Below are 24,278 nucleotides of genomic sequence, written 5' to 3'. Positions count from 1 at the left end.
TTTCTATTTATAGAATTGCGTGTTTCTTTTTATATATATATAGTAATTAGTATATTTAAAGATTTGGTTCAAACATTTCTTTGTTTGCTTTTAGAGAAAGTAAAAAGTCTAGCGTTGCCCCTGCCCAGCGGTGGCTCTTGTTACCTTTAAAACTTGAACAGATTGAGAAATCAATAATAAAATGGTGTTTTTATATGAAAATATTTGTATTTTGGCCTTTATAGTGTTATAAAATGTTCTTGTAGAATATTGTCGGAAAGCATACAAGAAAACTAAGGCTACAAAGATGGAAGAGAGAACAGCAACCATTTGTCAGAGAGAAAATTCTTTCTATGTTGATACTGTCAGGGCATTCAGAGATAGAAGATACGAGTTTAAAGGCCTAGTGAAGGTAAAATTGATAACATGTATAGCAAGTTTACTATTTGAGATGACAACCAGGTAAACAACTGAGAAAATAATGTAAGGATATGTTGATTCTGTTATTCTGATTCAGTGTTGCATGTTTTTGAAAATCAGAGTTTTAATTTTTTTGTTTCTGAGACAACAGATTTGCCAATGAAAACAACTGATTTGGCCAAGGGTCAAGGGGGATATTTTAATCTACAGGCTGAAAATACAACCGATTTTAACACATTTCAACTGATGATATGGATTGCCAATCTGTTAACAATGGAAATACTTGGATTAGTTACATTTTATCAGCTATTATTTACTATTTTATACTAAAAACTGAAAACTATTCTGTCTAATTGAGGTTTTTATTCAGTAACAGAGACTTGACTATTATAACATGTTACAGGTGTGGAAAAAGAAGTTGTCGGAAGCCCAAGATTCAGGGGATGCTAGTGAGATTAAGAAAGCTAATGGAATGGTAGTGTTATACGACTCTCTTCAGCTGGCACATAAGTGCATTCTTAATTCCTTCTATGGATATGTCATGAGGAAAGGGTGTGTATAGTTCTTACATGCTGTATATAGATGTATTTCATATTGAAATTATTGCCTCCCCTGGTCACCATTTTGAGCATATTTTCCCAATATATATTACATGCCTTAGATAAAATTAAAATTTATCATAATTCTATCATCCTGGTGAAAAAAACTGATTAAAATCTTTTACAAAGTTATGTTATAATAATATTTTCTTTCATATGTATTGTTGGAAACCAATAGTTGAGCCATTGGAATTTTTGGCCGATAAGAAGTGTGTCAAAGACAGCTATTTTATTGAGGCGATTCTGAGATGAAGGTTTTCACTTGTATTAACTTTAGTTGTGCACTTTGTAGTTTTGTCTGTATTATATAGTATTAAGATAGAAATTAAATGATTAGGATTTCCTACATATCTCCATTGCTTACTTCTGAAATTGATTGTACTTGCAAGTAAAATGTAAGTAAGTGGCAAACGTTCTTGTTAATAGTCCAGCTTGGTCAAGAAGATATTTCTCCAGTTTTGTTACCCAAATGACTTGCCTTAGCCTTAAGCAGAAATATATTCAAGATTGTTGTTTGTCTGCTATAAGTATTTTGATGCTGTCGAGAACTCCCTTAAATTCAAAGCAAGATACAGTCATAAATATAATCTAGAAAATAAATGTTATTTGATGACTTTTGCCTGCTTTCAGTACTTTCAGTACTTTGAATTGTATGCATAAAAAATACTGTGCCAATCATTGAATTAGACAAAAAAAAAATTGAGTTTGTATTTTTGTGTGTGATATTTTTTTTATACAATATCTGTATGTTCATGCAGGCTCCATTTGTTGTTATTTATTGAATGAATTTAAACAGTTTGGCATTATATGTATTATAGGGCACGTTGGTACAGTATGGAGATGGCTGGAATTGTATGTTACACTGGAGCTCATATCATCACTAAAGCTAGGGAAATTGTTGAACAAATTGGGTATGTCAAAGAAGTTTAATAACAAATTATCATTAATCTCTATATTGGTCCAATATCGTTCATAAACATCATGCAAAGATTTAATTCCCTCTCACAGAGCTCCAGATAGCGTGCGTATAAGCGTAAAATACGCATAGAAAATCTAAAATACGCATCACTTTCAAAATTCGTGCGTCACAGTTACGCACAACAAAATGAAAATACGCTCGTATGTCAAAATTTATGCGTGAAAGAATAGAAGTGTAAACATTTGATATGTAGAAAGAAAATGTTTTGAGCATAAAAATACAATATATTTCCATTTTATTGCATTGAAAACTAAAAATTCTGTTGTCAACAACGCATGTTAAAAACGAAAGTAGCAGGAAATACAGAAGGGAGGTAACTCCCGTAGATCAACCTGTGAAATTATTGATGAACTTTGTGCCAGATAATCATCGTAGGAGTTAACACAGTATTAAGTTTGTTTAGTCATCTATTGACATGGCTTATGCTTCAATATAAACAAAAATATATTTTAATTTCTTTTACTTTTGTTGTTGGATCAAAATAACATGTTTTTCACCTGCAGTTTTGTACTCAATATTTTCGTACCCAGTCTACAGTTACGGACAATTTTCTCTCAGACCAATACTTTTTTTAAGGAAAGATATAAAAAAAATCTTGTTTATGTTTCTTTAATTCTAATTTCAACTATAATTGTTCAAACTGGAGTACATGATAAGGTACATGCCAACAGAAATAAAGAAAGAAAAATATTGACTCCTAGAAAATAAAATAATTTCAGGGCTTCCACTAGTGGAAGTTTGGGAGTCATTTACTCCTTCATTTTGGCCTGTGACTTCTGAAAATCAATACTTTTCCTTCTTTACCTATATAATGTGACTTCCAATATCAGAGATTTTGAAGTCTTTGACTTCCAAATTTTGAAAATGGAAGCCCTGATAATTTTGCTGTGTATCCTAAACTTGAGTTCCAGTATACTCTGGAAGTCTGACTTTACATGGCATGTTTTGTATTGTTTCACATTAAATCAGTATTTAATTTGTAAAGGTTTTTCTAAAAAAAAGAAAATGAGCAAACAAACAAAACGATAAGTTTAATTTGTTTATAAAAAATGCAAAATGCTTTTTTGACAGATTTTACCCCTTAAGTTTTTCAGAATTTGCATTTTACCCCTCACTCTAAATTTTGAGGGGTAAAAACCCCTTGGCCAAAAAAATTATCTGGAGCTCTGCTCTCAGAAGAAATAATGATACTTTGCCATTTCATAAAATAATATGGCAGACAAGTCAAATGAAAAAAAATCAATGAATAAATTTTAGGAGCAATCTAATGTACCTATGATTTGTAATAATGTGAACAAATAGATGTGAAATCATGATTGTTCTTTCACAGTTTACACATCTTATAATGTTTATTTATATAAGTCGACCATTGGAGTTGGATACTGACGGTATTTGGTGTGTATTACCTGCTACATTTCCGGAAAATTATGTTGTGAAAACTACAAACCCTAAAAAACCAAAAGTGACTATTTCTTATCCTGGAGCGATGTTGAATGTGATGGTAAAGGTAAGTTGTAACAATTTGATACTCTACATTCTACATGAGATTTCTGTTGTCCCTTTCCAATACGGGGTCATGACCTACTGGTTGAGATGTCTGCCTAGGTATAGGATAGAAAGATGATCAAAAACCAACACAATTTATCTAAATATGTACCGCTTTAATAAGCTTCATCAGTTGATACATAACCATCATACACTGATTTATGCCCTCCGTACAGAATAAAATGATGCTTTGATGTTTATAACTTCTTTGCCATGTTATAAAACAATATAGCAGGCAAGTCAAATGAGATAATGGAGCATTACTCAAAATGCCCAGGTGTAGTTGGTTTGCACCATACTAGGGTCACAATCATGTTTAATAGACCTTAATTTTTCGACCCTTTAGGTGTCCTGTTATTTATAAGCGAGACTAAAGAAAAGTGTTTTGGCGCATTTCACAATAAACTGCAATTCATTATGTATATCCTAATACACTTATTGCCACCTTAGTTTAATAAATGCTATTTCGGTCATTTATTGGCATATTCTTAAAGCACTAAGAAATTGAAGCTACTATATTCAGCAATGAAGTCTTTTCTAAAAATGTTTAAACAGTTGCTTTACACAAGGTATATTGTATGTTGGATGTTGTAAGTAATGTTTTAGAAATGTTTCAGGATTTCTTCACTAATGATCAGTATCAAGAGCTTGTGGATGCTGACACACTAGAGTATAAAGTGCGGAGTGAGAACTCTATTTTCTTTGAAGTAGATGGACCATACCTTGCAATGATACTGCCGGCATCCAAGGAAGAAGGAAAGAAATTAAAGAAAAGATATGCTGTATTTAATTTTGATGGATCGCTAGCAGAGCTTAAAGTAAGTTATTTGATACACTACCTACTGCTAACTAAGAATGGTCAAATCTATTCAGTTGCCCTGAGGAGTCTAAAAAAATTTACTGACTGGAAAGTGGCATGTATGTCCTTCTATTGGTCTATCCACACTTTGTGTCCTGTCAGTAACTAGTTTATGGATATACGTATTTACGAATTATATTGTATAAATGTGTAATATGTTTAGGCAAAGTTTATATGCAAGACCCAGGTCTGTAGTTTATGGTCACACTTGCAAGAATGAGGTGAACTTTCATGTAAAACTTGTAAAAACACTGTGAAGTGACAATAAAAAGTAGTTGCTGTAAGCTATAAACATTTCTTATTTCTTTATCAACAGGGATTTGAAGTGAAGCGACGAGGAGAGTTAGAATTAATCAAGATTTTTCAGTCCTCGGTGTTTGAAGCTTTTCTGAAGGGGAAAACACTGGATGAGTGTTATGCTGCAGTGGCCAAGGTTGCAGATTACTGGCTTGATGTATTGTATAGTAAGGTAAGATTGTCTTTCTTTATGAAATCCCTAAATATACATGTAGAAAAAAAATTATTTTGCTCAAATTGTATTCACAACTCAGATTATATTAGAACAAGACAAGAGTAAGGTATCGAAATAATTAGCATATGCATAAGAGTAGAGTTACTACTAGGCATTGTCATGTACCAATTAACTTGCTAAAAAATAAGTAACACTATATCAGATCACTTTGTAGGTCATTTGTTAAAACAGATGTCATTTTGGATTAAAATGTTCATTTGAATATCTCTGAAATCACTGGTCACAGTGTCTCTGAAACACACTTTGCCGAATATATTTGGCATTCATGATTCCTTGCCACAGTTTAGTATTATTCAAGATGCTGTGATTGGCACAGGTACATTTGATGTTATATGTGGGCATAGAAACTGTAAAAATGCATCTGTTTAGTAAAGGCCTGGTGTTTATTTACAGGCACAAAATATGCCAGATTCTGAATTGTTTGAACTTATATCAGAGAAGAGAAGTATGTCTCGTAAACTTGAAGATTATGGTGCTCAGAAATCTACATCAATTAGTACAGCAAAAAGACTTGCAGAGGTATTGTAATCATTACTTTACAGTTCTGCCAGTGGTATTTATAGTTGTTTCTAAATAGATACTACATTGATTTTATTGAACACTATGATTTACGAGGGAAATAATGACTTGAGAGATATAACTTGCTCTCTGTAGCTTCACAAAATATTGTAAGCTATATCTGTCCATCTCTTGATATCTGTATTAAAAAAGAATATGTAACTTTTTTGCCATGTGCCCTAAACTTAAATGATACAAATGTTTATTTGATATCTTGCATTTTATCTTGCTTATTTTGTCAAAGCTATACTTTTTCTTTTATCAAATGTTGGTTAAAGAAGCTTAGTGGCTAAATTCTCCCATAGTTAACATGATTATTTTGAACCAAGAAGTGTTTTCTGAGGCCAGGTTAGATAACATTATATTCATGATGTTAGATTACATTATATTCATGATGTTATTGCCTACATGTTGTCAAAGTAATACTATACTGTATATATTGCCACATTACTTCACCAAACTTGATGAATTACTTAAGTTTCTTCACTAAAGATGATTTGTGATAATCCAAACTATAAGAAAAAAATCCTTTTAACAACTTCTGGTCAACCAATATATGAATTATCTCAAATTTCTCATACAATTATGATTTGTTGACAGTTTTTGGGTGATCAAATGGTAAAGGATGCTGGTCTTAGTTGTAAATTTGTTATTTCCAAGAAACCAGAGGGAGCTCCAGTCACTGAAAGGTAGTGTTGGATAGCGTCACTTTGTATTGTTGACATATACAAAGCATTTTTAACCTTATATGATGTATATATGAACATCCATTTATATGGGTATTTACATCAGCTTCATAGATAAAAAAATGTCATTTTCCGATCTGTAACCCGAGAAGGAATAAGTTGTTGCTTATATTGCTATGTATGAATATTACCCATGACCAGTAGATGACCACTATTGATTTAATGGTCAAAGGTTGATGTTACAGTGACCATCACCACTCTCACATGTAGACAAGAGTGTATAATTGTCATGGATTTTAAAATCTTTCTATGAAAACCTTTGTATTTGTGTTGAAAGGTTGCATTTATATTGTCAGTTGACATGTATAAACTTGGATGCATTTCTTTCCAAATTAAATGTTTATAATTTATAGGGTATTATTATGGTCATTTTCAGAGCTGTTCCCTTAACAATATTTGAGGCAGAGCCAGGAGTTAAAAAACATTATTTGAGGAAGTGGCTGAAAGCACCAGGAATCACCAGCTTTGATATCAGAGAGGTAAAAAATTTAGCTTTACGTTAATGTTATGATTGTTGATTATGCCCTACCTGGAATAAAAGATATTGTTTGTTCTCATATATTTGCCAGTGATTATGTATGTAGGTGGGTAAATCAGTACTACAAAGAGATAGATTTATAGTTATTAGTTTCTGTGAAATATTTTGTCTTCTTTAAGAGTTGAGTTAAAAATTACTTTTGAGTTTGAAATAATTTCTTCATAGTCTCACTGTTATTACTGTATTTTAGATCATTGACTGGGAGTATTATATAGAAAGACTTGGAGGATGTGTGATGAAGATTATAACTATTCCTGCAGCTTTACAAAATGTTAGTATGTCTTTATTTATATTTAATATCATAACAACTTACACAATGTTTCAGCTGTCACAGAAACATGTTGTATACCAAAATGTCTGCTTCTTAATACAGGGATTGTGGTCACAAACCATGTTTCATATGACACCAGTATTGAATAGGTCCTTGTTGTGGTGTAGAAAATTGTTACTTGGTAACTTGTAATTCTTAGCTGTCAGCCAATGGGTCCTAACCAGTTTTTATGAAAAGGAAAATACAATGTTTGAAAGGACTTGCCTTGTAGTAGTGGTCTGTTCGGTGTTGGTACTATTCTGACATACAGTTGAACAGAATTTTGTTATTTCTGATTGTGATCAATCGTCCTTAGGTTTGATTTGATAATCAATTATGAAATTTGATTATCCAATACCAAGGCCTTGAGGAGCTACTAATGTCATATTTGAAAAAAGCATCTGTGTCCGGAGGAAACATTTCTAATTTAACATGACTGGAAAATACAGAATTTTTATATATGGTCTTTAATACGTGACTTTACTGCTGGTTTGGTTACTTGTCTGATGTATGACATCTTGTTTGTTACAGGTGTGTAATCCAGTACCTCGTATTGCCCACCCAGACTGGTTACAGAAAAAACTGTTGGAAAGAAACGATGTTTTCAAGCAGAAAAAGATCAGTGAAATATTTGCTGCAGCTCCTAAGCCAGTTCAACAGGTGATCATTTTAATTATACATATATTCCTGTATTACAATCTGGTAAATATATAACTTGCCCTGACCCTGATTAACTTGTGTAATGAACTCGTCTTGCTTTGAATTTGGAACTGCCCATTGTAAATGAAAGGGATTTCTTTATTAGATTTGTGATGTGTGGAAGTGATCTTTCATTTTTATCTGAGCAATCAATCTCAGGGTAAAGGTGATATAAGCCTTGTGTGTAGGGTAATGTGTTTTTAGGTAGAAAATTCTATAAGTTAAGAATCATATTTTGGACTTGCAAACCTAATGAAAATAGTATGAACTTAATAATCTAAGCCTTATCTACATTTATTTTAGTTAAATGAGAGAAAAAATTTACTTACCATTTCAAATGACACGTGAGACTTTAAGAAACAAAATTTTACCCCGAGTAAGGCTCTCAATCATAATACTTGGAATTCAAAGGTCAACATTTTAACCAATATATAACTTCGTATTCATAGATGCAGTTTTATTTAATGTTAATGTTTTTTTATTGAATTATATTAGGATGAAGAGAATGTATTTAAGAAACCAAACAATGTTGCTGATATAGAAGACATTGGGTCCAGTAACAATACAGGATCTAAAGTTGCTGTATCAAACAAACGTAGACGGTCGAGTAATGAGATGTCACAAAGTCAAGATGATTCTCAAACAGATAGTAGTCAGTCATGGCGTGATGTTCTAGGTCCACCACCTCCAATTGGAACTACTAAAGTTAGTTTCATTTTATTTTTAAAATTTGTTATTCACTGCAACAGAGGTTTTGGAAAAGCTAGAAGGAATGAGTTTATATTTATTTCCTGAGCAATGATATTGGTATTGATCATCTCCTCAGAAACTTCAAGTTACATTGACAATTTTAATCTGTTGTCATTGTCTTTCATTACTTTTTAAATTTGTTTTTCAGTGACTTAAATGTCTTGTTTCACCCGTAGCCTATAAACTTCATATGATACTTTGACCACATTACCACCTTTGTGGTCGAGGGGTTAGAGTCGATGACTTCTAATCCATTTACCTCTCTGGCCTGGGTTCGATCCTCAGGAGATGCATTAGTAGTTAAGCGCGGAGGAATGTAGTCTTGTACTGGTGTAACTCTCCAGGAACGATGGTTAGGAAACTACCCGCCTATATGACTGAAATACTGTTGAAAAAAGGCGTAAAATGAAAAAGGCGTAAAATGAAACGAACAAAACATGGACAGTGACCTTCAATTGAATTCTTTTTCAGCTAATAATTTTAGGTAACATTGACCATCATCTTGTTTTTTAGACCATCATCTAGTTTTTTACCCAAGTTTTTTTTTCACATAACATTATTTTAGATAAAAGCATATTTTCCATTTTATAATGTCATTGTTTGTAAAATATCATTAAAGGAAGAGAGGAGAGTCTGGCTTGAGTTTCATAAAAAGAAATGGAAGTTTCAAGTTGAAGAGAGACGAGAACGCAAGAGAAGGCGTATAGATTTTGGTGATACTTCTTCTTCTTTTGCCCCAGTCACTTCTAGTCACAGAGGTATAGGAGGTTTCTTAAGAAGAACTGCTCGCAGTGTTATGGATATGCCATGGCAAATTGTACAGGTAGAGTAAATGACATAGTAAACTGAAGATGTTTTGTTTAATATGCCAAAAAATGTCAAAAGATTATATTGTCTCTTTGTCCATTTTGGGGTACCTTTTGTGGCTGAGGGATTGCCTTTAAGGGTTGAGTCATCAGAATTGCAACCACCATTTATCCCTGCATGATCGTAAGAGGTGACTAAATGGGTTCAAATTACTGCAGTCTATGCATCTCTTAGCTCCAGCAGGTGAAGTGGTTTTGACCCCTGGTGTTGCTTTAAGTTTGTAACCCCCGAGGTTAGCCAAAGTCATCTTTCCTGTTTCAGCGACATATAACCTAAATTGTGTTAGTGTGCTGTAAACCAAACAGACAGACAAAAACAGGTACATGAAAGTAATTATGGCAATTACCAAAAAATAAAATTCATGGCTGTTTTGCATCAAGCGTAACTACTGTCAGAAAATGTGCAGAATAAGACTTGAACAAAACTTCCTAAGATTATTGGGTGTGATAAGGAAAAGAATTGTTAAATAAAGGTCAAAGTAACCTTGAGACAGAAAAGAAAATGAATCATTTCTATGTCATATCTACTGGGCAATAATGGAATATTATTTAGATATTTTTTTGTTGTTCATCATATCACTCTGCATGACAACTTGAAACTCTGGTCCGTCTCTAGTTGTCTTGTAGGAGTGAAGTTCTAAATCTGGCTAATGGCCTTAAACAATTTAAAGGGCAGTGCACGTACTTTGATTTGTATGTTCATTCTAAATTTTCATCAAAGATCACAGGTTTTTAACCATCTTTATTGCATTGTCTTAAAATCGTTGTCAATTTGATAAGCAAGGAAGACTTATTAATATATGTTTATATTTCAGCTGATAGAAACAGGTCATCCAGGACAGTTCAAACTTTGGGCTTTAATTGGAAGTGATCTGCATGCCATGAAGCTGAACGTTCCTCGAATGTTCTATGTTAATCAGAAATCACCGAAAGTTGGAGAAGGCCATAGTATGTGTATTTATAGTCACCTATGAATATGTGCTTGCATGTCTATAAATAACAAAAGAAATATGAAAATGTAACATGCAATCTGTAGTCTACAAGCAACAAGTACAAATCATGTTAAACATTAACCTACTCTTCAGAATTCAAATGCAAGTAAAAGGTCTTGATATTTACTTTGTGCCTATTTTTCATTTCCGAAAAAAAAAAATTTACTACAAAAAAGTTGCCATGATTGTGAATCTTCATGAGGACATAATTTACATTTTTCTGATATTTCAGTGTGGAAAAAGGTAATAAAAACATTGCCAAGATCCCATCCTGTGATGAACTTGTATGAGTATTCTGTACCCGAAGATGTGTACCAGGAACATATAAATGAAATAAGTGCTGATCTATCATCCCCCGATATAGAGGGAGTTTATGAAACACAAGTGCCTCTCTTGTTTAGAGCACTTGTTAAACTTGGCTGTGTGACAATGGTGAATCGAGATTTTGCAAAATTTATGTCTGGGAGGGTTAGTATTCTTTAATTTTTATTTAGGCAACACTTTTCTGCTCATTCAAGTCTATCAAGGGACATATATATTTTAGATAACCATCAACATGTTGTATCTATTGAAATGAAATTTTCTGTTCTAAAATATGTTATGATGATCATCAATGTTTGTCTGGATTAATATTCAATTTGATGAAACAAATTTTAATTGGGTAAAAGCAAAGATCTGAAAGTGACCTCAAGTAGGATCTTGATATTCACTTAACATTTTTATTCATCTGACAAATGGTTTTTGATTGCTTAAATATAACTTCTTTTAACCCTTCTTTGTATACATTTTATATTTACAATTCAAAACTGCTTTCTGTTTTGTGATACTATTTTGCTATGTTAATTCTTCAAAGCTTCAACATGGTTTATTCTTTTTCTGTTTTGTGCTAATATAGTGAGTATGCTTCTTTTATTAGGAGATAGATACATTTGAGTTGGAGCATTTAGAATTTCGGACATTGGCTCAGTTCTCATACCTGGAACCATCATCAATTAAGCACCTTTATCTATATCATCATGTATGGTAAGTCATATCCTTTTTGGGCTTAATTTTGTACAATTTTTGTTAGTATCAAATTTAAGGATAAATAGCTGCATATGTATATCTTACATTATTGTTTACTATCGTATGTCTTTCAGTTGCACTATAGATATTTACATTTGCACTTGTTTATTGATGGACTATTGTTCTTGGCTCATTGTAGTAGATCATAATACTTTGTTTATTGTTTCCAATATGTGCATTTTAACATGTAGGTATGTTTAGTACTTAATGTTTTATGTTTACTGTTTGCAGTGGTTCAAAAATGCTGTACGGGTTATTTTTCCCAATGTCGAAGAAAGGTACTATATTGGTAGTGGACACTGTCCGAAGTGATCAGATGCCTAACTTAAACACAATGTTTAATACAGAGAGAAATGCTAAGTAAGTATGAAGTTATGATCATGTATACAAATTTTTACGATGAAAAAAAAGTTATAAGACCAATGTTAATTATGTTATAATTGAAAGAACATAATACAAGTTTTCATTATTTTGGTTGGTTAATTCCGATACAAGCAGGCACCTCCTTTGGTCTAATTGAAGTTATACAAGTTGTAAAGTTGTGTTATGCCATATAACCATTACATTGTCAGTGTGACTTAAACCCACAAAATATATGTTTGGGGGCGGGGGATGGAGCCTTTCTTAAAAACTCTTGAAATATGGGAAGGTAGTTTTTGTCCTAGTTAATCAAGTTTAATGATATATAAATATATGTATACTGATATTTATTGCAGAGTATTGAAAGGTGTGGATAATTTAGATATATGCATACTGATATTTATTGCAGAGTATTGAAAGGTGTGGACGAGACAATGCTGCCAGAGAGCGGGCATAAGCTAGAATATAAGTTGGAGAAGAATGTAAGCCAAGTGTTTAGAACTATACAGAGAATGTTGTCAGCATATAAAGATGAGAAAAGAGGACCTACTTATATAGCAGTTCAATCAGTAACAGGTACTTGACAAATTTAAAGGAATGTACAAAATACATAGTTGAAATAATTATCCTTGAGTCAGTCTATAACTGTATATGTCCTGCCAGTCATTGAAAGATAGGTTATTTGGAAATATTGGGTTATGTTTTTTTTTTTTTTTTTTTCTCTCTGAAAATCTTGATCTATGCATTAACAACAGACTGGTAATCTATGGGTCATCATGACTCTTGTTTTTTTAACCATATATGTTATAATCACTAAATTAATGTTCCAAAAGCAAAATTAAAAATTCTGTTTTGACCTACAGACAACCCTGGATTTTTAGCTCACCTGTCACAAAGTGACAGGGCGGGCTTTTGTGATCGTTTTTCGTCCATCCGTCGTCCGTAAACTTTTACTTTAAATGACATCTCCTCATAAACCGCTGAGCCAATTTCATCCAAACTTCACAGGAATGTTCCTTTGGTGGTCACCTTAAAAAATTGTTCAAAGAATTTAATTCCATGCAGAACTCTGGTTGCCATGGCAACCGATAGAAAAAACTTAAAATATCTTCTTTTAAAAAACCCAAAGAGGTAGAGCTTAGATATTTGGCATCAAACATCTTCTAGTGAGTGTCTATCAAGTTTGTTCAAATAAAAGCCCTGGGGTCAAAATTGGCCCGCCCCGGAGGGTCATTGATTTTCCCTATATGCATATAGTAAAAAATTAAAAAATCTTCTTTTAAAGAACCCAAAGAGCTAGAGCTAAGATATTAAGCATGAAACATCTTCTAATGGGTGTCTACCAAGTTTGTTCAAATAAAAGCCCTGGGGTCAAAATTGGCCCGGCCCCAGGGGGTCATTGATTTTCCCTATATGCATATAGTAAAAAATTAAAAAATCTTCTTTTAAAGAACCCAAAGAGCTAGAGCTAAGATATTAAGCATGAAACATCTTCTAATGGGTATCTACCAAGGTTGTTCAAATAAAAGCCCTGGGGTCAAAATTGGCCCTGCCCCATGGGAACATTGATTTTATTTATGTGTAAAGCAAAAACTTAAAAAATCTTCTTTGAAAAAACCGAAATAGCTAGAGTTAAGATATTAAGCATGAAACATCTTCCAGCTAGTGTCTTCAAAGTTTGTTCAAATAAAAGCCCTAGGGTCAAAATTGGCCCTGCCCCGGGGGACATTGATTTTCCTTATATGTGTATAACAAAAACTTAAAAATCTTCTTTGAAAAAACCCAAATAGCTAGAGTTTAGATATTAAGCATGAAACATCTTCTAGTGCGTGTTTTTTAAAGTTTGTTCAAATAAAAGCCCTGGGGTCAAAACTGGCCCCGCCCTAGGGGTGTCATTGCTTTTAACTATCAAGTATAGTTAAAACTTAAACAATCTTTTTTTTTTAAAAAAACTCAATGAGCTAGACCTTAGATGTTTAGCATAAAACATCTTCTAATGGGTGTCTACCAAGTTTGTTCAAGTAAAAGCCCTGGGGTTTAAACTGGCCACGCTCTGGGGGCCTATACACAGGTGAGTGACTTCAGGGCCATCATGGCCCTCTTGTTTTCTTACCTTTCTGCTTTTTCAGAATAATTTATTTATAGAATATTACAGGGGGAAAATAGTTTACAAACTCCATAAATTTTTATCTTGAATTCGAATCATCTTTTTTTGATAATTAGTCAATTTGTTAAGTAGATCTTTTTAATTTATTTTAGTGAGACTATGTACAATGTGTACATAGTTTACAAACTCCATAAATTTTTGATCTTGAATATATGCTAAAAAAATAATTCATCTAAATTTGAAAGTATTCTAGTAATTGAAATGAAATTTATAAAATTTGAAATGTAATATACTCCTTTTTACAAAAAAAACCCCCAAAAAAACAATTCATGTCATGAAACAATTTTTGTAGGGTGGATTTCATCCTTAAAAACAGTGCCAGGTCATTTGTTGAAACTGTTTGTTTTCAGATTTTTCTCATCTTATTGTTGACATGCCAGGCTTGGGAGAATTTCCTCTTGTACCTTTACATATTAAAGATAGGTAAGTATTGTCTTTATATTACAATTACCAGTCATATCCCCTTTTGGGGCGACCATGTCCATCTGACCGAGTGGTTAAGGTGGTTGAAGCCACTTGGCCCTTACAGCTGTTGGATCTTACCAGGGACTTTGAATTCCTTCAAGTGAAGAAGCTATCCAGCTATAAGGAATGTTGGTGGACAGAGGAATTCACACCTAATGTCTTCCTCTGCCAGTAACCTTTACGGTGTTGGTGCGATATTAAACCCTACCAATATTACATATTTATCACTTGCTCAAATAAATAAAGTACTTGACATGCAAGTCTGATAACCATTTCTGTATTTATCATATTTTCTGAGTATGATATATGTTGTTTATTGGCATCCACTTTATATCTTAACATGGTCTGTATAATTGGCATGTGTATGATAAATGATTAGCATAGTGTTTTTGTCCCCAACATGAGAAAGTTAAAGCTTTTTATATCTATATTGTTGATTTTATTTCACACTAACACAAAATATTGTCTTTTATTTGTCTTGTTGTCACTAGAGCGATTAAACTGCAAAATTTAATGCACAAAGAACCAGTGTAGTGTTACTAATTTCATTGTGTCTTACAGCATCATAGAATCATGGTAAACAAATTCCTATACTTTATTTTCCAGTGTAAATAATCAAATCATCTTTTTGATTATCAGTTAATTTGTTAAGTAGGTTTTTTTTATTTATTTAAGTGAGACTATGTACAATGTATTAGACTGGCAAAGAGTTGGCTGTCGTAGAATGTTACAACACTATATGAATGTTGATGTTATCCTGAAGGTAGGTTAAGATTTGCTGTCTGAGAAAACTGCTGTATTTTGTAGATTTTTTAGAGATTATTTCTAGAAATAGTCAGTATATTTGAAAGACACGCTTTCTTAAATATTTGAAGGACTCGCTTTCTTAAGAAAGCAAAATATAGTGACATTTGAATTGTTGTGGCTGACTGTAGCAAAAAGGATGTGTGGGAATGTTCACCATCTCATAGCTTGGTGCTAAGTAAGTTTTTAAATTTAGGAAAAATGGGTTTACATACATCCCATGTACAGGTAGAAGGGCAAATAGGAGGAAAACTTTTTGGGTGGAAAACTAGGTCACAATGTGGAGACAAAAATACTTAGATTAATCTATAAGAAGTAACTATTTTGTCATTTGCTGCTAATTATCTGTTATAGTGTCTGCTATTTTGAAATTGAATATTGAAAGTGTAACAACTTCTATACACATCCTGTTACAAAAAACTTCTCATTTTAAACATCTGATAAGCACCACACGCACCCACACAAGCAATACAATGCCATCAAATTTTATTTTGCGCTATTTCTCTATATTGAATGTGTGTAATAACTTTACACATGTTTTTATTTTCAGGCTATGATAGAACAGTGTCGGTACCTACATATTCCTGTAGGAAACTTCCCCAAGGACATCACAATGTTTGGTTGTGATGTATTCTTTGCAAGACATTTAAATAAGCATAACCACATACTATGGTCATCACCTACAGAACGACCAGATCTTGGAGGTAAGGAGGCAGATGATAACAGAATAGGTATAGAGGTAGAAAATCTCACCACACAGATCAACAACCCTGCTGCCTATTCCACTGTTTGTGTGGAACTAGATATTGGAAGCTTAGCTGTCAACACTATTATAGAGGTAATGACTTACTCTTGTTTTGAAGTCATGTTGTATTTCATAAGTATGATATACTAGGTTTTTTTATGGTGTAGAGACAGATTGTTAGTTGGGTTGTTTTCTAAATGACAAGTTTACTTTCCTTACTTTCATATAATTTATTTTTATAAATAACTTGTCTATTTTTAAAGAAAAGTGTTCCCAAACTTTGTGTGACATTAAATTGTCTTGCAGAACCTTTTTCTCTGGTCAAATATTTATTCTTTTGAGCAGACAACCCTTTGTTGTGATACTAGGTGAAAATATTTGTGAGGTTTAAAACATATTTTTAAGGGAAAAAACATAAAAAAGGAAAAAAAATTAAATTTTTTTGGGGAGCCCCCCCTTTGGGCCTAATAGTTAAATTTTTGTTACAGAATATTATCAATTTCTTTTTTTTGTTTTTGAAATTATACATTTTTTGCGTAAAAAAAATTGGGAAAATACTTTAAAAAACAAAATTAACCTTTACAGTAAAAAAAAATATTGATGTTTTTTTTCATCATCAAGAAATAAAGGGGGAAGGGTCTAGTCTGTATTTTTTTCTATCCCCCAATCATACGGGGAAAGGGTTCAAGGAAGGGGCCCCTCAAGAGAATTAGAGAACTGCCCCTGCTTGCGTTTTTTTTTTTTTTTTTTTTTTTTCATTTACTAATTATTTAAATTAAAATTTTAATTTTATTAATTATATTTGTTTTTCTTTATAATTAAATACAATTAATCCTTTGTTGATTTTTAATTTTTTATAAAAAAAGGTTTTAAAAATTCGTCCTTGTAAATTTAGGAAGAGCAAATAAAGTAATCAGTGGGTGGTTTTATGTCAAAAAAAATTGAAATTTTTTTCCCTTTCAATTGCACAAGGGATCCGGAAATTTGTTCTAAAAATATGAAAAATCATAAAAAGCTGAAAATTTTCACCATAAATATAAAGTTTTCTTCAAATATGGCCCATTGTACCCAAATTGGTAATTATGATATTTCTTAAAAACTAATAAATAGGTCAACCATGGAAATTGGACCAAAAATGTGTTTAAATCAACAGAAAAATAATATTTGTGACAGGTGAGCTAAAAATAAACAACAGAAAAACAAAATTTACCAACTGTAGGGTATATGGTCAATGTAAGTACACTAAAATACAAGCTAGCCTGCATCTATGCTGGCCATATGAGCAAGTTGATGTTACTGCAAGTGTTCATTAAGGTAGGGAAGTGAAATTATAGTTGTTTTGCCTTGGAGTTACATAACCATGGATAAATTAATTATAGCCTGATACTGTTTAATGATACATTAAGTGCAATATACTGAAAAGTAAAAAAAAAGATCAGTTTCGATTTGGTTCTGACATGTTCAGATTAAGCATGTTTAACTGTATATGTGTTATAGTAGTTATACTTATTCTACAGGATATTAAAGAGTATGGTACAGAGCTGGGTCCGTGATGTAACAATACACTCTAATGTGTTTGCTGATAATCAGATTATACATTTCTACAGGTAATATCTCTTATAATTACATTAGTTATATTTTGATTACAAGTGCTTGATTGGGCAAATTTTGTTCAATTCTTAAACTATAGTATTAAGGAAATAAAAGGCTAGTGTTTCTGACATTAGGACACCTAAGTAATGCACGAATTAAGGTACAATGAATAATTTTGGTCTGTAAATACTTCCAGTGCTCAATGACTCAGTTGGAAACAATAATTGACCAAATTTGCAGAAATGTCCTTCCCGTAAAATATGTTCATATTTGTTGAAACTAGTAGGGGATATACATCTTCATTATAAGTTTTCTTGTTACATTCTTTATTTGTACATGATAATTTATTCGTTGGTAAGCTGTATGGACAATATTGATGAGTTGTTATATTACAGATGGCTTCGTAGTCCATCGGCCATGCTGTATGACCCTGCTTTGAGAAGGACCTTACACAATATGATGAAAAAAGTGTTCATGCAGGTAAGGCAAAAATTCCTCGTCATTTCTACTATGGGCACATTGACTTGAGTTACTATTTCATTGTCTGTCAACACATGTATCTGAGGAGCTTGAATATTCAAAGAGTAATGGGGCTCCTACTCACCTTGTGTTTGTTGTTTTTTTGCATTACAATTTGATTTTAAGTTTTGCATGTAACTTCATCTACAACTTATCTTACCAACCACTCAAGATATTTGCTTGTAACTTTACACATGTCTTCTAGAACATAATGGGTTCTCTCAGAGGCCAATAAAGTGTAAATATGATGGCTTTTAAATTGTTTTAAATATAGATTGTAAAATGATTCTTTTCTAAAATAGTTGATGGGTGAATTCAAGAGGCTTGGGTCAAACATTGTGTATGCCAACTTCAACCGTGTAATTCTCTGTACAAAGAAGAGACGACTGTTGGATGCCCTAGCTTATGTAGAGTATATCACAAACAGTATAAAGACGAAGGAACTGTTTCACTTGATAGAAATGTCATATGAGCAGTGCTGGGAATACCTTATGTGGCTAGACCCTGTAAGTATCGTATTTGAATAATAATTACGCATTTTAAGAACTTTCTAGTCATTTAATTGTTTAAATAGCTGAATAAACTATTCTGTGTTTTGAATTGCTTCAGGAGTATTCGGAACACCATAGCCAAATTTTAAGCTCATTGAGACTATACACATCAGTGGTATTTTAGATGCACCACATAAGGTCATGGTCAAAGTTCAGGATCAGAGGTTTGAACCATAAAATTATCGTATGTTCCATCTCGGACAACACTGAAGGATATATATTAACTTGGTGTAAACGAGTAGAAATGCATGCCTACGTTTACTGGATTATTGGTCTATCCTTGAATTAAAACTGAAATTTATCTTATAAAGGCTAACTATGGAGGCATTAAAGGTAGTCTGCCGTCCGAAGCAGAGGTGGAGCAGAAGGCACCGGAAATGGTGGAGGAAGATCAGGGCGACAGTGATGAGGAAGAACGTGTTATAGAGAATGAAGAGTTAAATCAGTCTGACGGTGAGAATGAACCAGAAATAGAAATGAATTGGAATATCATGCAGTTCCTTCCGGAAGATGGGGCATGCCAGACAAATTTTAATGTAAGAATATTGTTAATTTTATCGCCGTCTTTGTCAATTTTCATCGCATTTGATCAAAATGTATCCACTCCAGTAAACTCTTTTAAATAAGTCCCGTTGTATTTATTCCAGAATTCTGCTCTCCAAACTTGTATTTTACAACATATGTACTTTAGATAATAGAAATGTAGCATCCATTGGTTGGATTCTTTTGATACTCATTTAAAGGCCTCTAGGTTTAAGTTAAACTAGAATAAGCTTTGAATTAGACAGAAGCATTCTGGTTAAGTTTAATTTCTTGATATTGTTATTTTGATAATCTGGTAGGAGCAAGAGGTTAATCAAATATTTTTTTTACTACATGCTGCAGGAAAAGTTAAAAGATATTTAGTGTGTTTCATATTTATCAGTGACAAGTTGAATAAAGACCAAAGGTACAATGATAATTTTGTTCCAGCTGCTTTGCTATAGAGTGATTTGTCAATTTAACCAAACAAATAAATTTCAGAAGAACATGTGATTTAAAAGAAATATCCCTAACATTTCATTGATAGCTTTTCATTGATGTTTTATCCTACAGTCATTCTTATATACAACACAAAATGATCTTAATAATTAACTTTTCTTGTCTGTAGCGAAACACTTTGAAGTAGGATTTGTCAGTAGTTGTAGAAAGTCTTGATTTTGCAAAATTATCACATCACAGTTAAGATTTATTCAAAGCAGCACTTGTTTTTATTGAGGTTAAACCCCCTCAAAAAAAAAATGACAAAAAAAAATAGTAAAATATAATATTGTTGTTTTTAGATGATAATAGCTGGCTATATCCTGTCAGTGTACAGCAATCTACAGGAGGAACAACAGCGTTTGACACCAGGCAACACACCAATTGGTCGTCGCCGTAACAACAGTACTCCAGCATTACTGGATGCAACAACTACACCATCAGCTGTTAGCTTTGCTCAAAATCTTATACAGGGGGAACTAGCTCAACAAATGTTTTCGTAAGAATATTTCCCTTTTCTAATTTTAATCCTCTCCTAGGAACAATAAGTGCACTAAGCTTCTATGGTTCAGTGGAAATTGGAATCTTGAAGAAAAAAAACATGAAAGTACTTTATTATTCTTCATAAAACTTTGTTGATATATAGATTTTACATTCTGTGGAATCTGCATTAACATCAAAGTACTTAGTAAATTTCATAAAACTTTGTTGATGGTTAGTTTGCAATATGACAAATATACACATTATTTTATTTCGTTAATACTAACTTGCTCGAGTAACATTAACGAGTTCTCTTATAATTTTGCAGATTAACACAAAAGATAGACAAGAAATTGAGTGGTAATCGTGGTAAGAACAATATATCGGAGTTGTTTCCAAGACCACCGGGATCATATCTACCATTGAACAACCCAGCATTGGAGTTTGTAAAATATATTTGCAAGGTAATTTATTTTTTTACCAAGTGTAGAGAAGTTTGAAGAAATCTTCATAAAGGATTTCAGAAGGAAATGTAAAGATTGGAAAAGTTTGTGTATGATTTTTATGATCATCCAGCTGCCCATGTTTTTTGAGACCTTGATAATAGTTTATATCGTCCATGGCCGAGTGGTCATGGTTTTTTACTTCAAACCACTTGTCTATCTATCACTGCTGTGGATTCTTTTGTGTGAAGAAGCTAAACAGCCAACTTGCAGAACGTTGGTGGTTCTACTCGGGTGCCTGTTTATGCCCTGAAATAATGCATGGAAGAACGTCTCAGGTCTTTTATCCACCAGTCAAGGTGGGAAGTGGCAATATGACTTATACTGTGTTGGTTTGACGTTAATTGTATAGCATGTTAACAATGTAGTGCAAATTTTCATGTATTCTTTTGATTTGTCTACTATCATAAGTTGCATTCATGACAGAAATATTGTTATAATGACAAAATCTGTTAAATCTTGGCAAAGCATTTCTGTTAAATCTTATCAAAAAGAGTATTAATTTTGTCTTATAAATCATTGCATTGAATTAAATATGTTCTAGTTGAAAATACCAGAAGCATTTGGTTGAAGTGACTAATGAGTGAAGTATAAAATTACATGATGTTTTAACTGTATTGACTTTTATATATTTCAGGTGTTGTCATTGGACAGTAATATTACAATACAAGTGGCCAAATTGCAGCGAGATCTGCTCAAGTTGATTGGTGTGGGAGAGTTCTCACCAGAAGCTTTGTTCAAAGATCCATGTCTATCATATGTTCTACCAGAAGTTATATGTAAGACATGCAATCATATTCGAGACCTTGATCTCTGCAGAGATCCCTATCTTAGTCAGTCATCAGGATGGTATGTATAATGTCTATAGAGGATATTTGTTTGTTGTTAGTGAATATATGCTGTATATCACACTGAGAAGTGGGATAAGCCATATATAGCACTGAGAAGTGAGGAAATTACAGTACTTTCCTAGCACAAGTGAAAATGTTGATATATTTTCCTTTTTTATTTGAGATATACATGTATAGCATATTCATAAAAATTAAAAAAAATCTTTTTAATATATACCTTATAGCTAAGAACACATTTTGATTTTACTGTTTTCATAGATATTGGATGCTTAATGGCTGCATGAATGTTGTGCAAATGGAAAAAAAAGTTTATAGTCACTATACACTTCTCTATTTTCATATTATTTTATTTTATTTTATGCTTTTCAGTATTATTTTATTATGATACAAAATTTCTATAACATATTTCTTTGGAATTGTATGTGATTAAATGTTTTACTGTGATGGTTATATGTAATGTGATTTTGTATTACAGCACAGTGTGGTCCTGTATACAATGTAAGTCGGAGTATAATCTGTTTGAGATAGAACAGTCTCTCATAGATTCCTTAAACAGACACTCTATGGCTAACGTACTACAAGACCTACAGTGTGTCAAGTGTCATCAGGTATTAATGATAGCTATTTTAATAATAAATTTTGTTTGTCATTTTGTATAAAAGCCCCGAAAAGATATTGATTTAGCAATGTTTGTTTTTCCATAGTACATGTAGTATCTTGGAAATTAACAAGATAATACTGTATAGGTATTGAATATCAAACATGAGTTACAGTCCCTTAAGTTTTTATTATCAAGACATTGACCTCAGTTTGGAAAACAAAAAATATATGCATTCTTTAAAAAAAAATCTGAGATTGCAAAAATCCAGGAATCATAATCGTTTATTTGGAAGAAGTCTGAAATATAAATAACTTTTATTTGCTCTTAGAGAAAAAAAATCAGAGATTTGTTTGTGCTTCAGATTTAAAAGGAAGTTTTACTGAGTGTGTAAAATGTAGCAAAACATTGGTATATTTGTCTCCAGAAGCATGATCAGTGTTAATATTTTTCATCGTTCTTCAAACAGAATATGCACATGATGCTTATGGAAATTTATTATTAGACAGTATTGTATTAGCAAATTTCATCACTAGACAGCAGTAAAGTAGTGTTTGCAATATTTATTAATTCAGATTAAGGACAGCAACATGAGGACTTACTGTACATGTGCGGGAGAGTACAGTAATACCTTGACAGCAGACGACCTTGGCCAACAGCTGAAAACATTTAGAGGAATAGCAAGGTGACAAAAATAATGAATGACCAGTTCATACCTTGCTTTCTTTTATAAAGGCCTCATAGACAGTTGTATAAAACCAAGATGTGGACTGTTGATTGAAACTTTGCAAATGATTAATCCTATAATGCAATAGGAAATATTTGAGTTGTTCATGCAGTTAAGAAAGTAACCGTAGCATAACATTATACTGTACATTTCTATTATTTTGAGTGGATTAAGTCCTTCAAATCATTTACCCCTTGCTACTTTCATTGCAAGTCTGTCCAGAAATGTTGGAAATTAGGTATTGTGAGATTTACATATTTTGCTGTACATGTATTTACTGCAAACATCATAGCATTAGAAAATCTGTATTGTGTAGAGTATGATCTGGAAATAATGTTGCTGACATGACATCATCATATATGGTTGAAAATATAAATTTGAGGAGGTATATAATAATTTAATGAATGTATCTCGGTAAAAAGGAATGCAATATATTAATTTTATTTGGCTACCATGGATTTTAGTCTTGTAACAGTAAAATCCATAGATTAATGTTATAGATCAAGATACTCTAATGATAACTATTTTATCTGCTGCTATGCTTTCCTGATAATCTTTGTATATTCCTTCCTTACTGTCATCAGTATATATATAAACATGCATACAGAAATATATTGTGATCTTTTTTATAGAATTAAAATGTAACATTCCTTTTTAATCTTTCAGTCATTATAACATGGTTTTACTAGAAGAGACAGCCAACTGGATATTGAAGTTGAATCCACAGATCTGTGATTGAGACAATTCAATGAACATTTTCAGATCGTTTCAATGATATTTTGTGTATAGATGTATGCAGAATTGACTTTGATGTGTGGACCATGAGTGATATTTTCTATTTATTAATATTGATGATAAAATATTCATCTTTATATATATGTATATATATCATGAATGTCTTGTACAACATTTTCAGTGCTTAAATAATATATGTTATAAGTGAGGTGTGTGATACAATATGTAGATATATTGCATTTTGTCATATATAATAAAGTTTTGTATGAAAATGTAAATAGATTTGTGTTGATTGAGTTACCCTACAATTAATAAATATATTATATGAATTACCCTACAATTAATAAATATATTATATGAATTACCCTACAATTAATAAATATATTATTTTAAGGTTGTCTGGGGAAAAAAGTTGAGCTCTTATGATCACTGTATCTTGCAAAAACTTATGTAGCCCATTACTCGATTTTAAAGCTGCATGCCTCCAGATGAGCCAAAATATTTCAAGACAATTAAGCTTAAGAAAAATGTAAGAAGATTCAAGTAATAATTTACATGTTGTGTAAGATTAATGACTGATGTTTCAATATTTATCCCCATATTTCTACTGCGTTACTAACCAGTAAGGGTTACATGTGAATATTTTGACCTATTTTTTTGGGGGTAATTTACGTGGATTGTCAGAACCGTTTGAATAGTGAAAAATATTTTTTCTTCCTTTCA

At 32.2% G+C, this 24,278-nt stretch overlaps 1 protein-coding gene across 1 annotated transcript; it reads left to right on the top strand.

Annotated features, from left to right (window-relative positions):
• Window positions 1–245: 245 nt before the first annotated feature.
• On the top strand, window positions 246–23,833 carry LOC132715951 (DNA polymerase epsilon catalytic subunit A-like; the record flags this gene model as incomplete). Its single annotated transcript, XM_060699070.1, is given in 31 exon segments — window positions 246–391; window positions 803–951; window positions 1,817–1,909; window positions 3,340–3,484; window positions 4,140–4,340; window positions 4,698–4,850; window positions 5,307–5,432; window positions 6,072–6,160; window positions 6,594–6,696; window positions 6,946–7,026; window positions 7,597–7,725; window positions 8,260–8,469; window positions 9,134–9,337; window positions 10,196–10,328; window positions 10,605–10,840; window positions 11,289–11,395; window positions 11,669–11,797; window positions 12,207–12,373; window positions 14,315–14,387; window positions 15,105–15,192; window positions 15,784–16,071; window positions 17,479–17,585; window positions 17,967–18,051; window positions 18,393–18,596; window positions 18,953–19,177; window positions 19,964–20,160; window positions 20,470–20,605; window positions 21,282–21,493; window positions 21,971–22,103; window positions 22,669–22,778; window positions 23,487–23,833. Coding segments are annotated over 31 exon segments (4,532 nt in total), but the record flags the coding sequence as incomplete, so codon positions are not given.
• Window positions 23,834–24,278: the final 445 nt, after the last annotated feature.

This window comes from Ruditapes philippinarum, unplaced genomic scaffold (genome assembly GCF_026571515.1).
Source record: "Ruditapes philippinarum isolate M1 unplaced genomic scaffold, ASM2657151v2 ctg3137_1_1_1_1, whole genome shotgun sequence".
Taxonomy (NCBI): Eukaryota; Metazoa; Mollusca; class Bivalvia; order Venerida; family Veneridae; genus Ruditapes; species Ruditapes philippinarum.
Note: the sequence above shows the minus strand (reverse complement) of the source record. Positions and strands in the feature narration are given on the sequence as shown.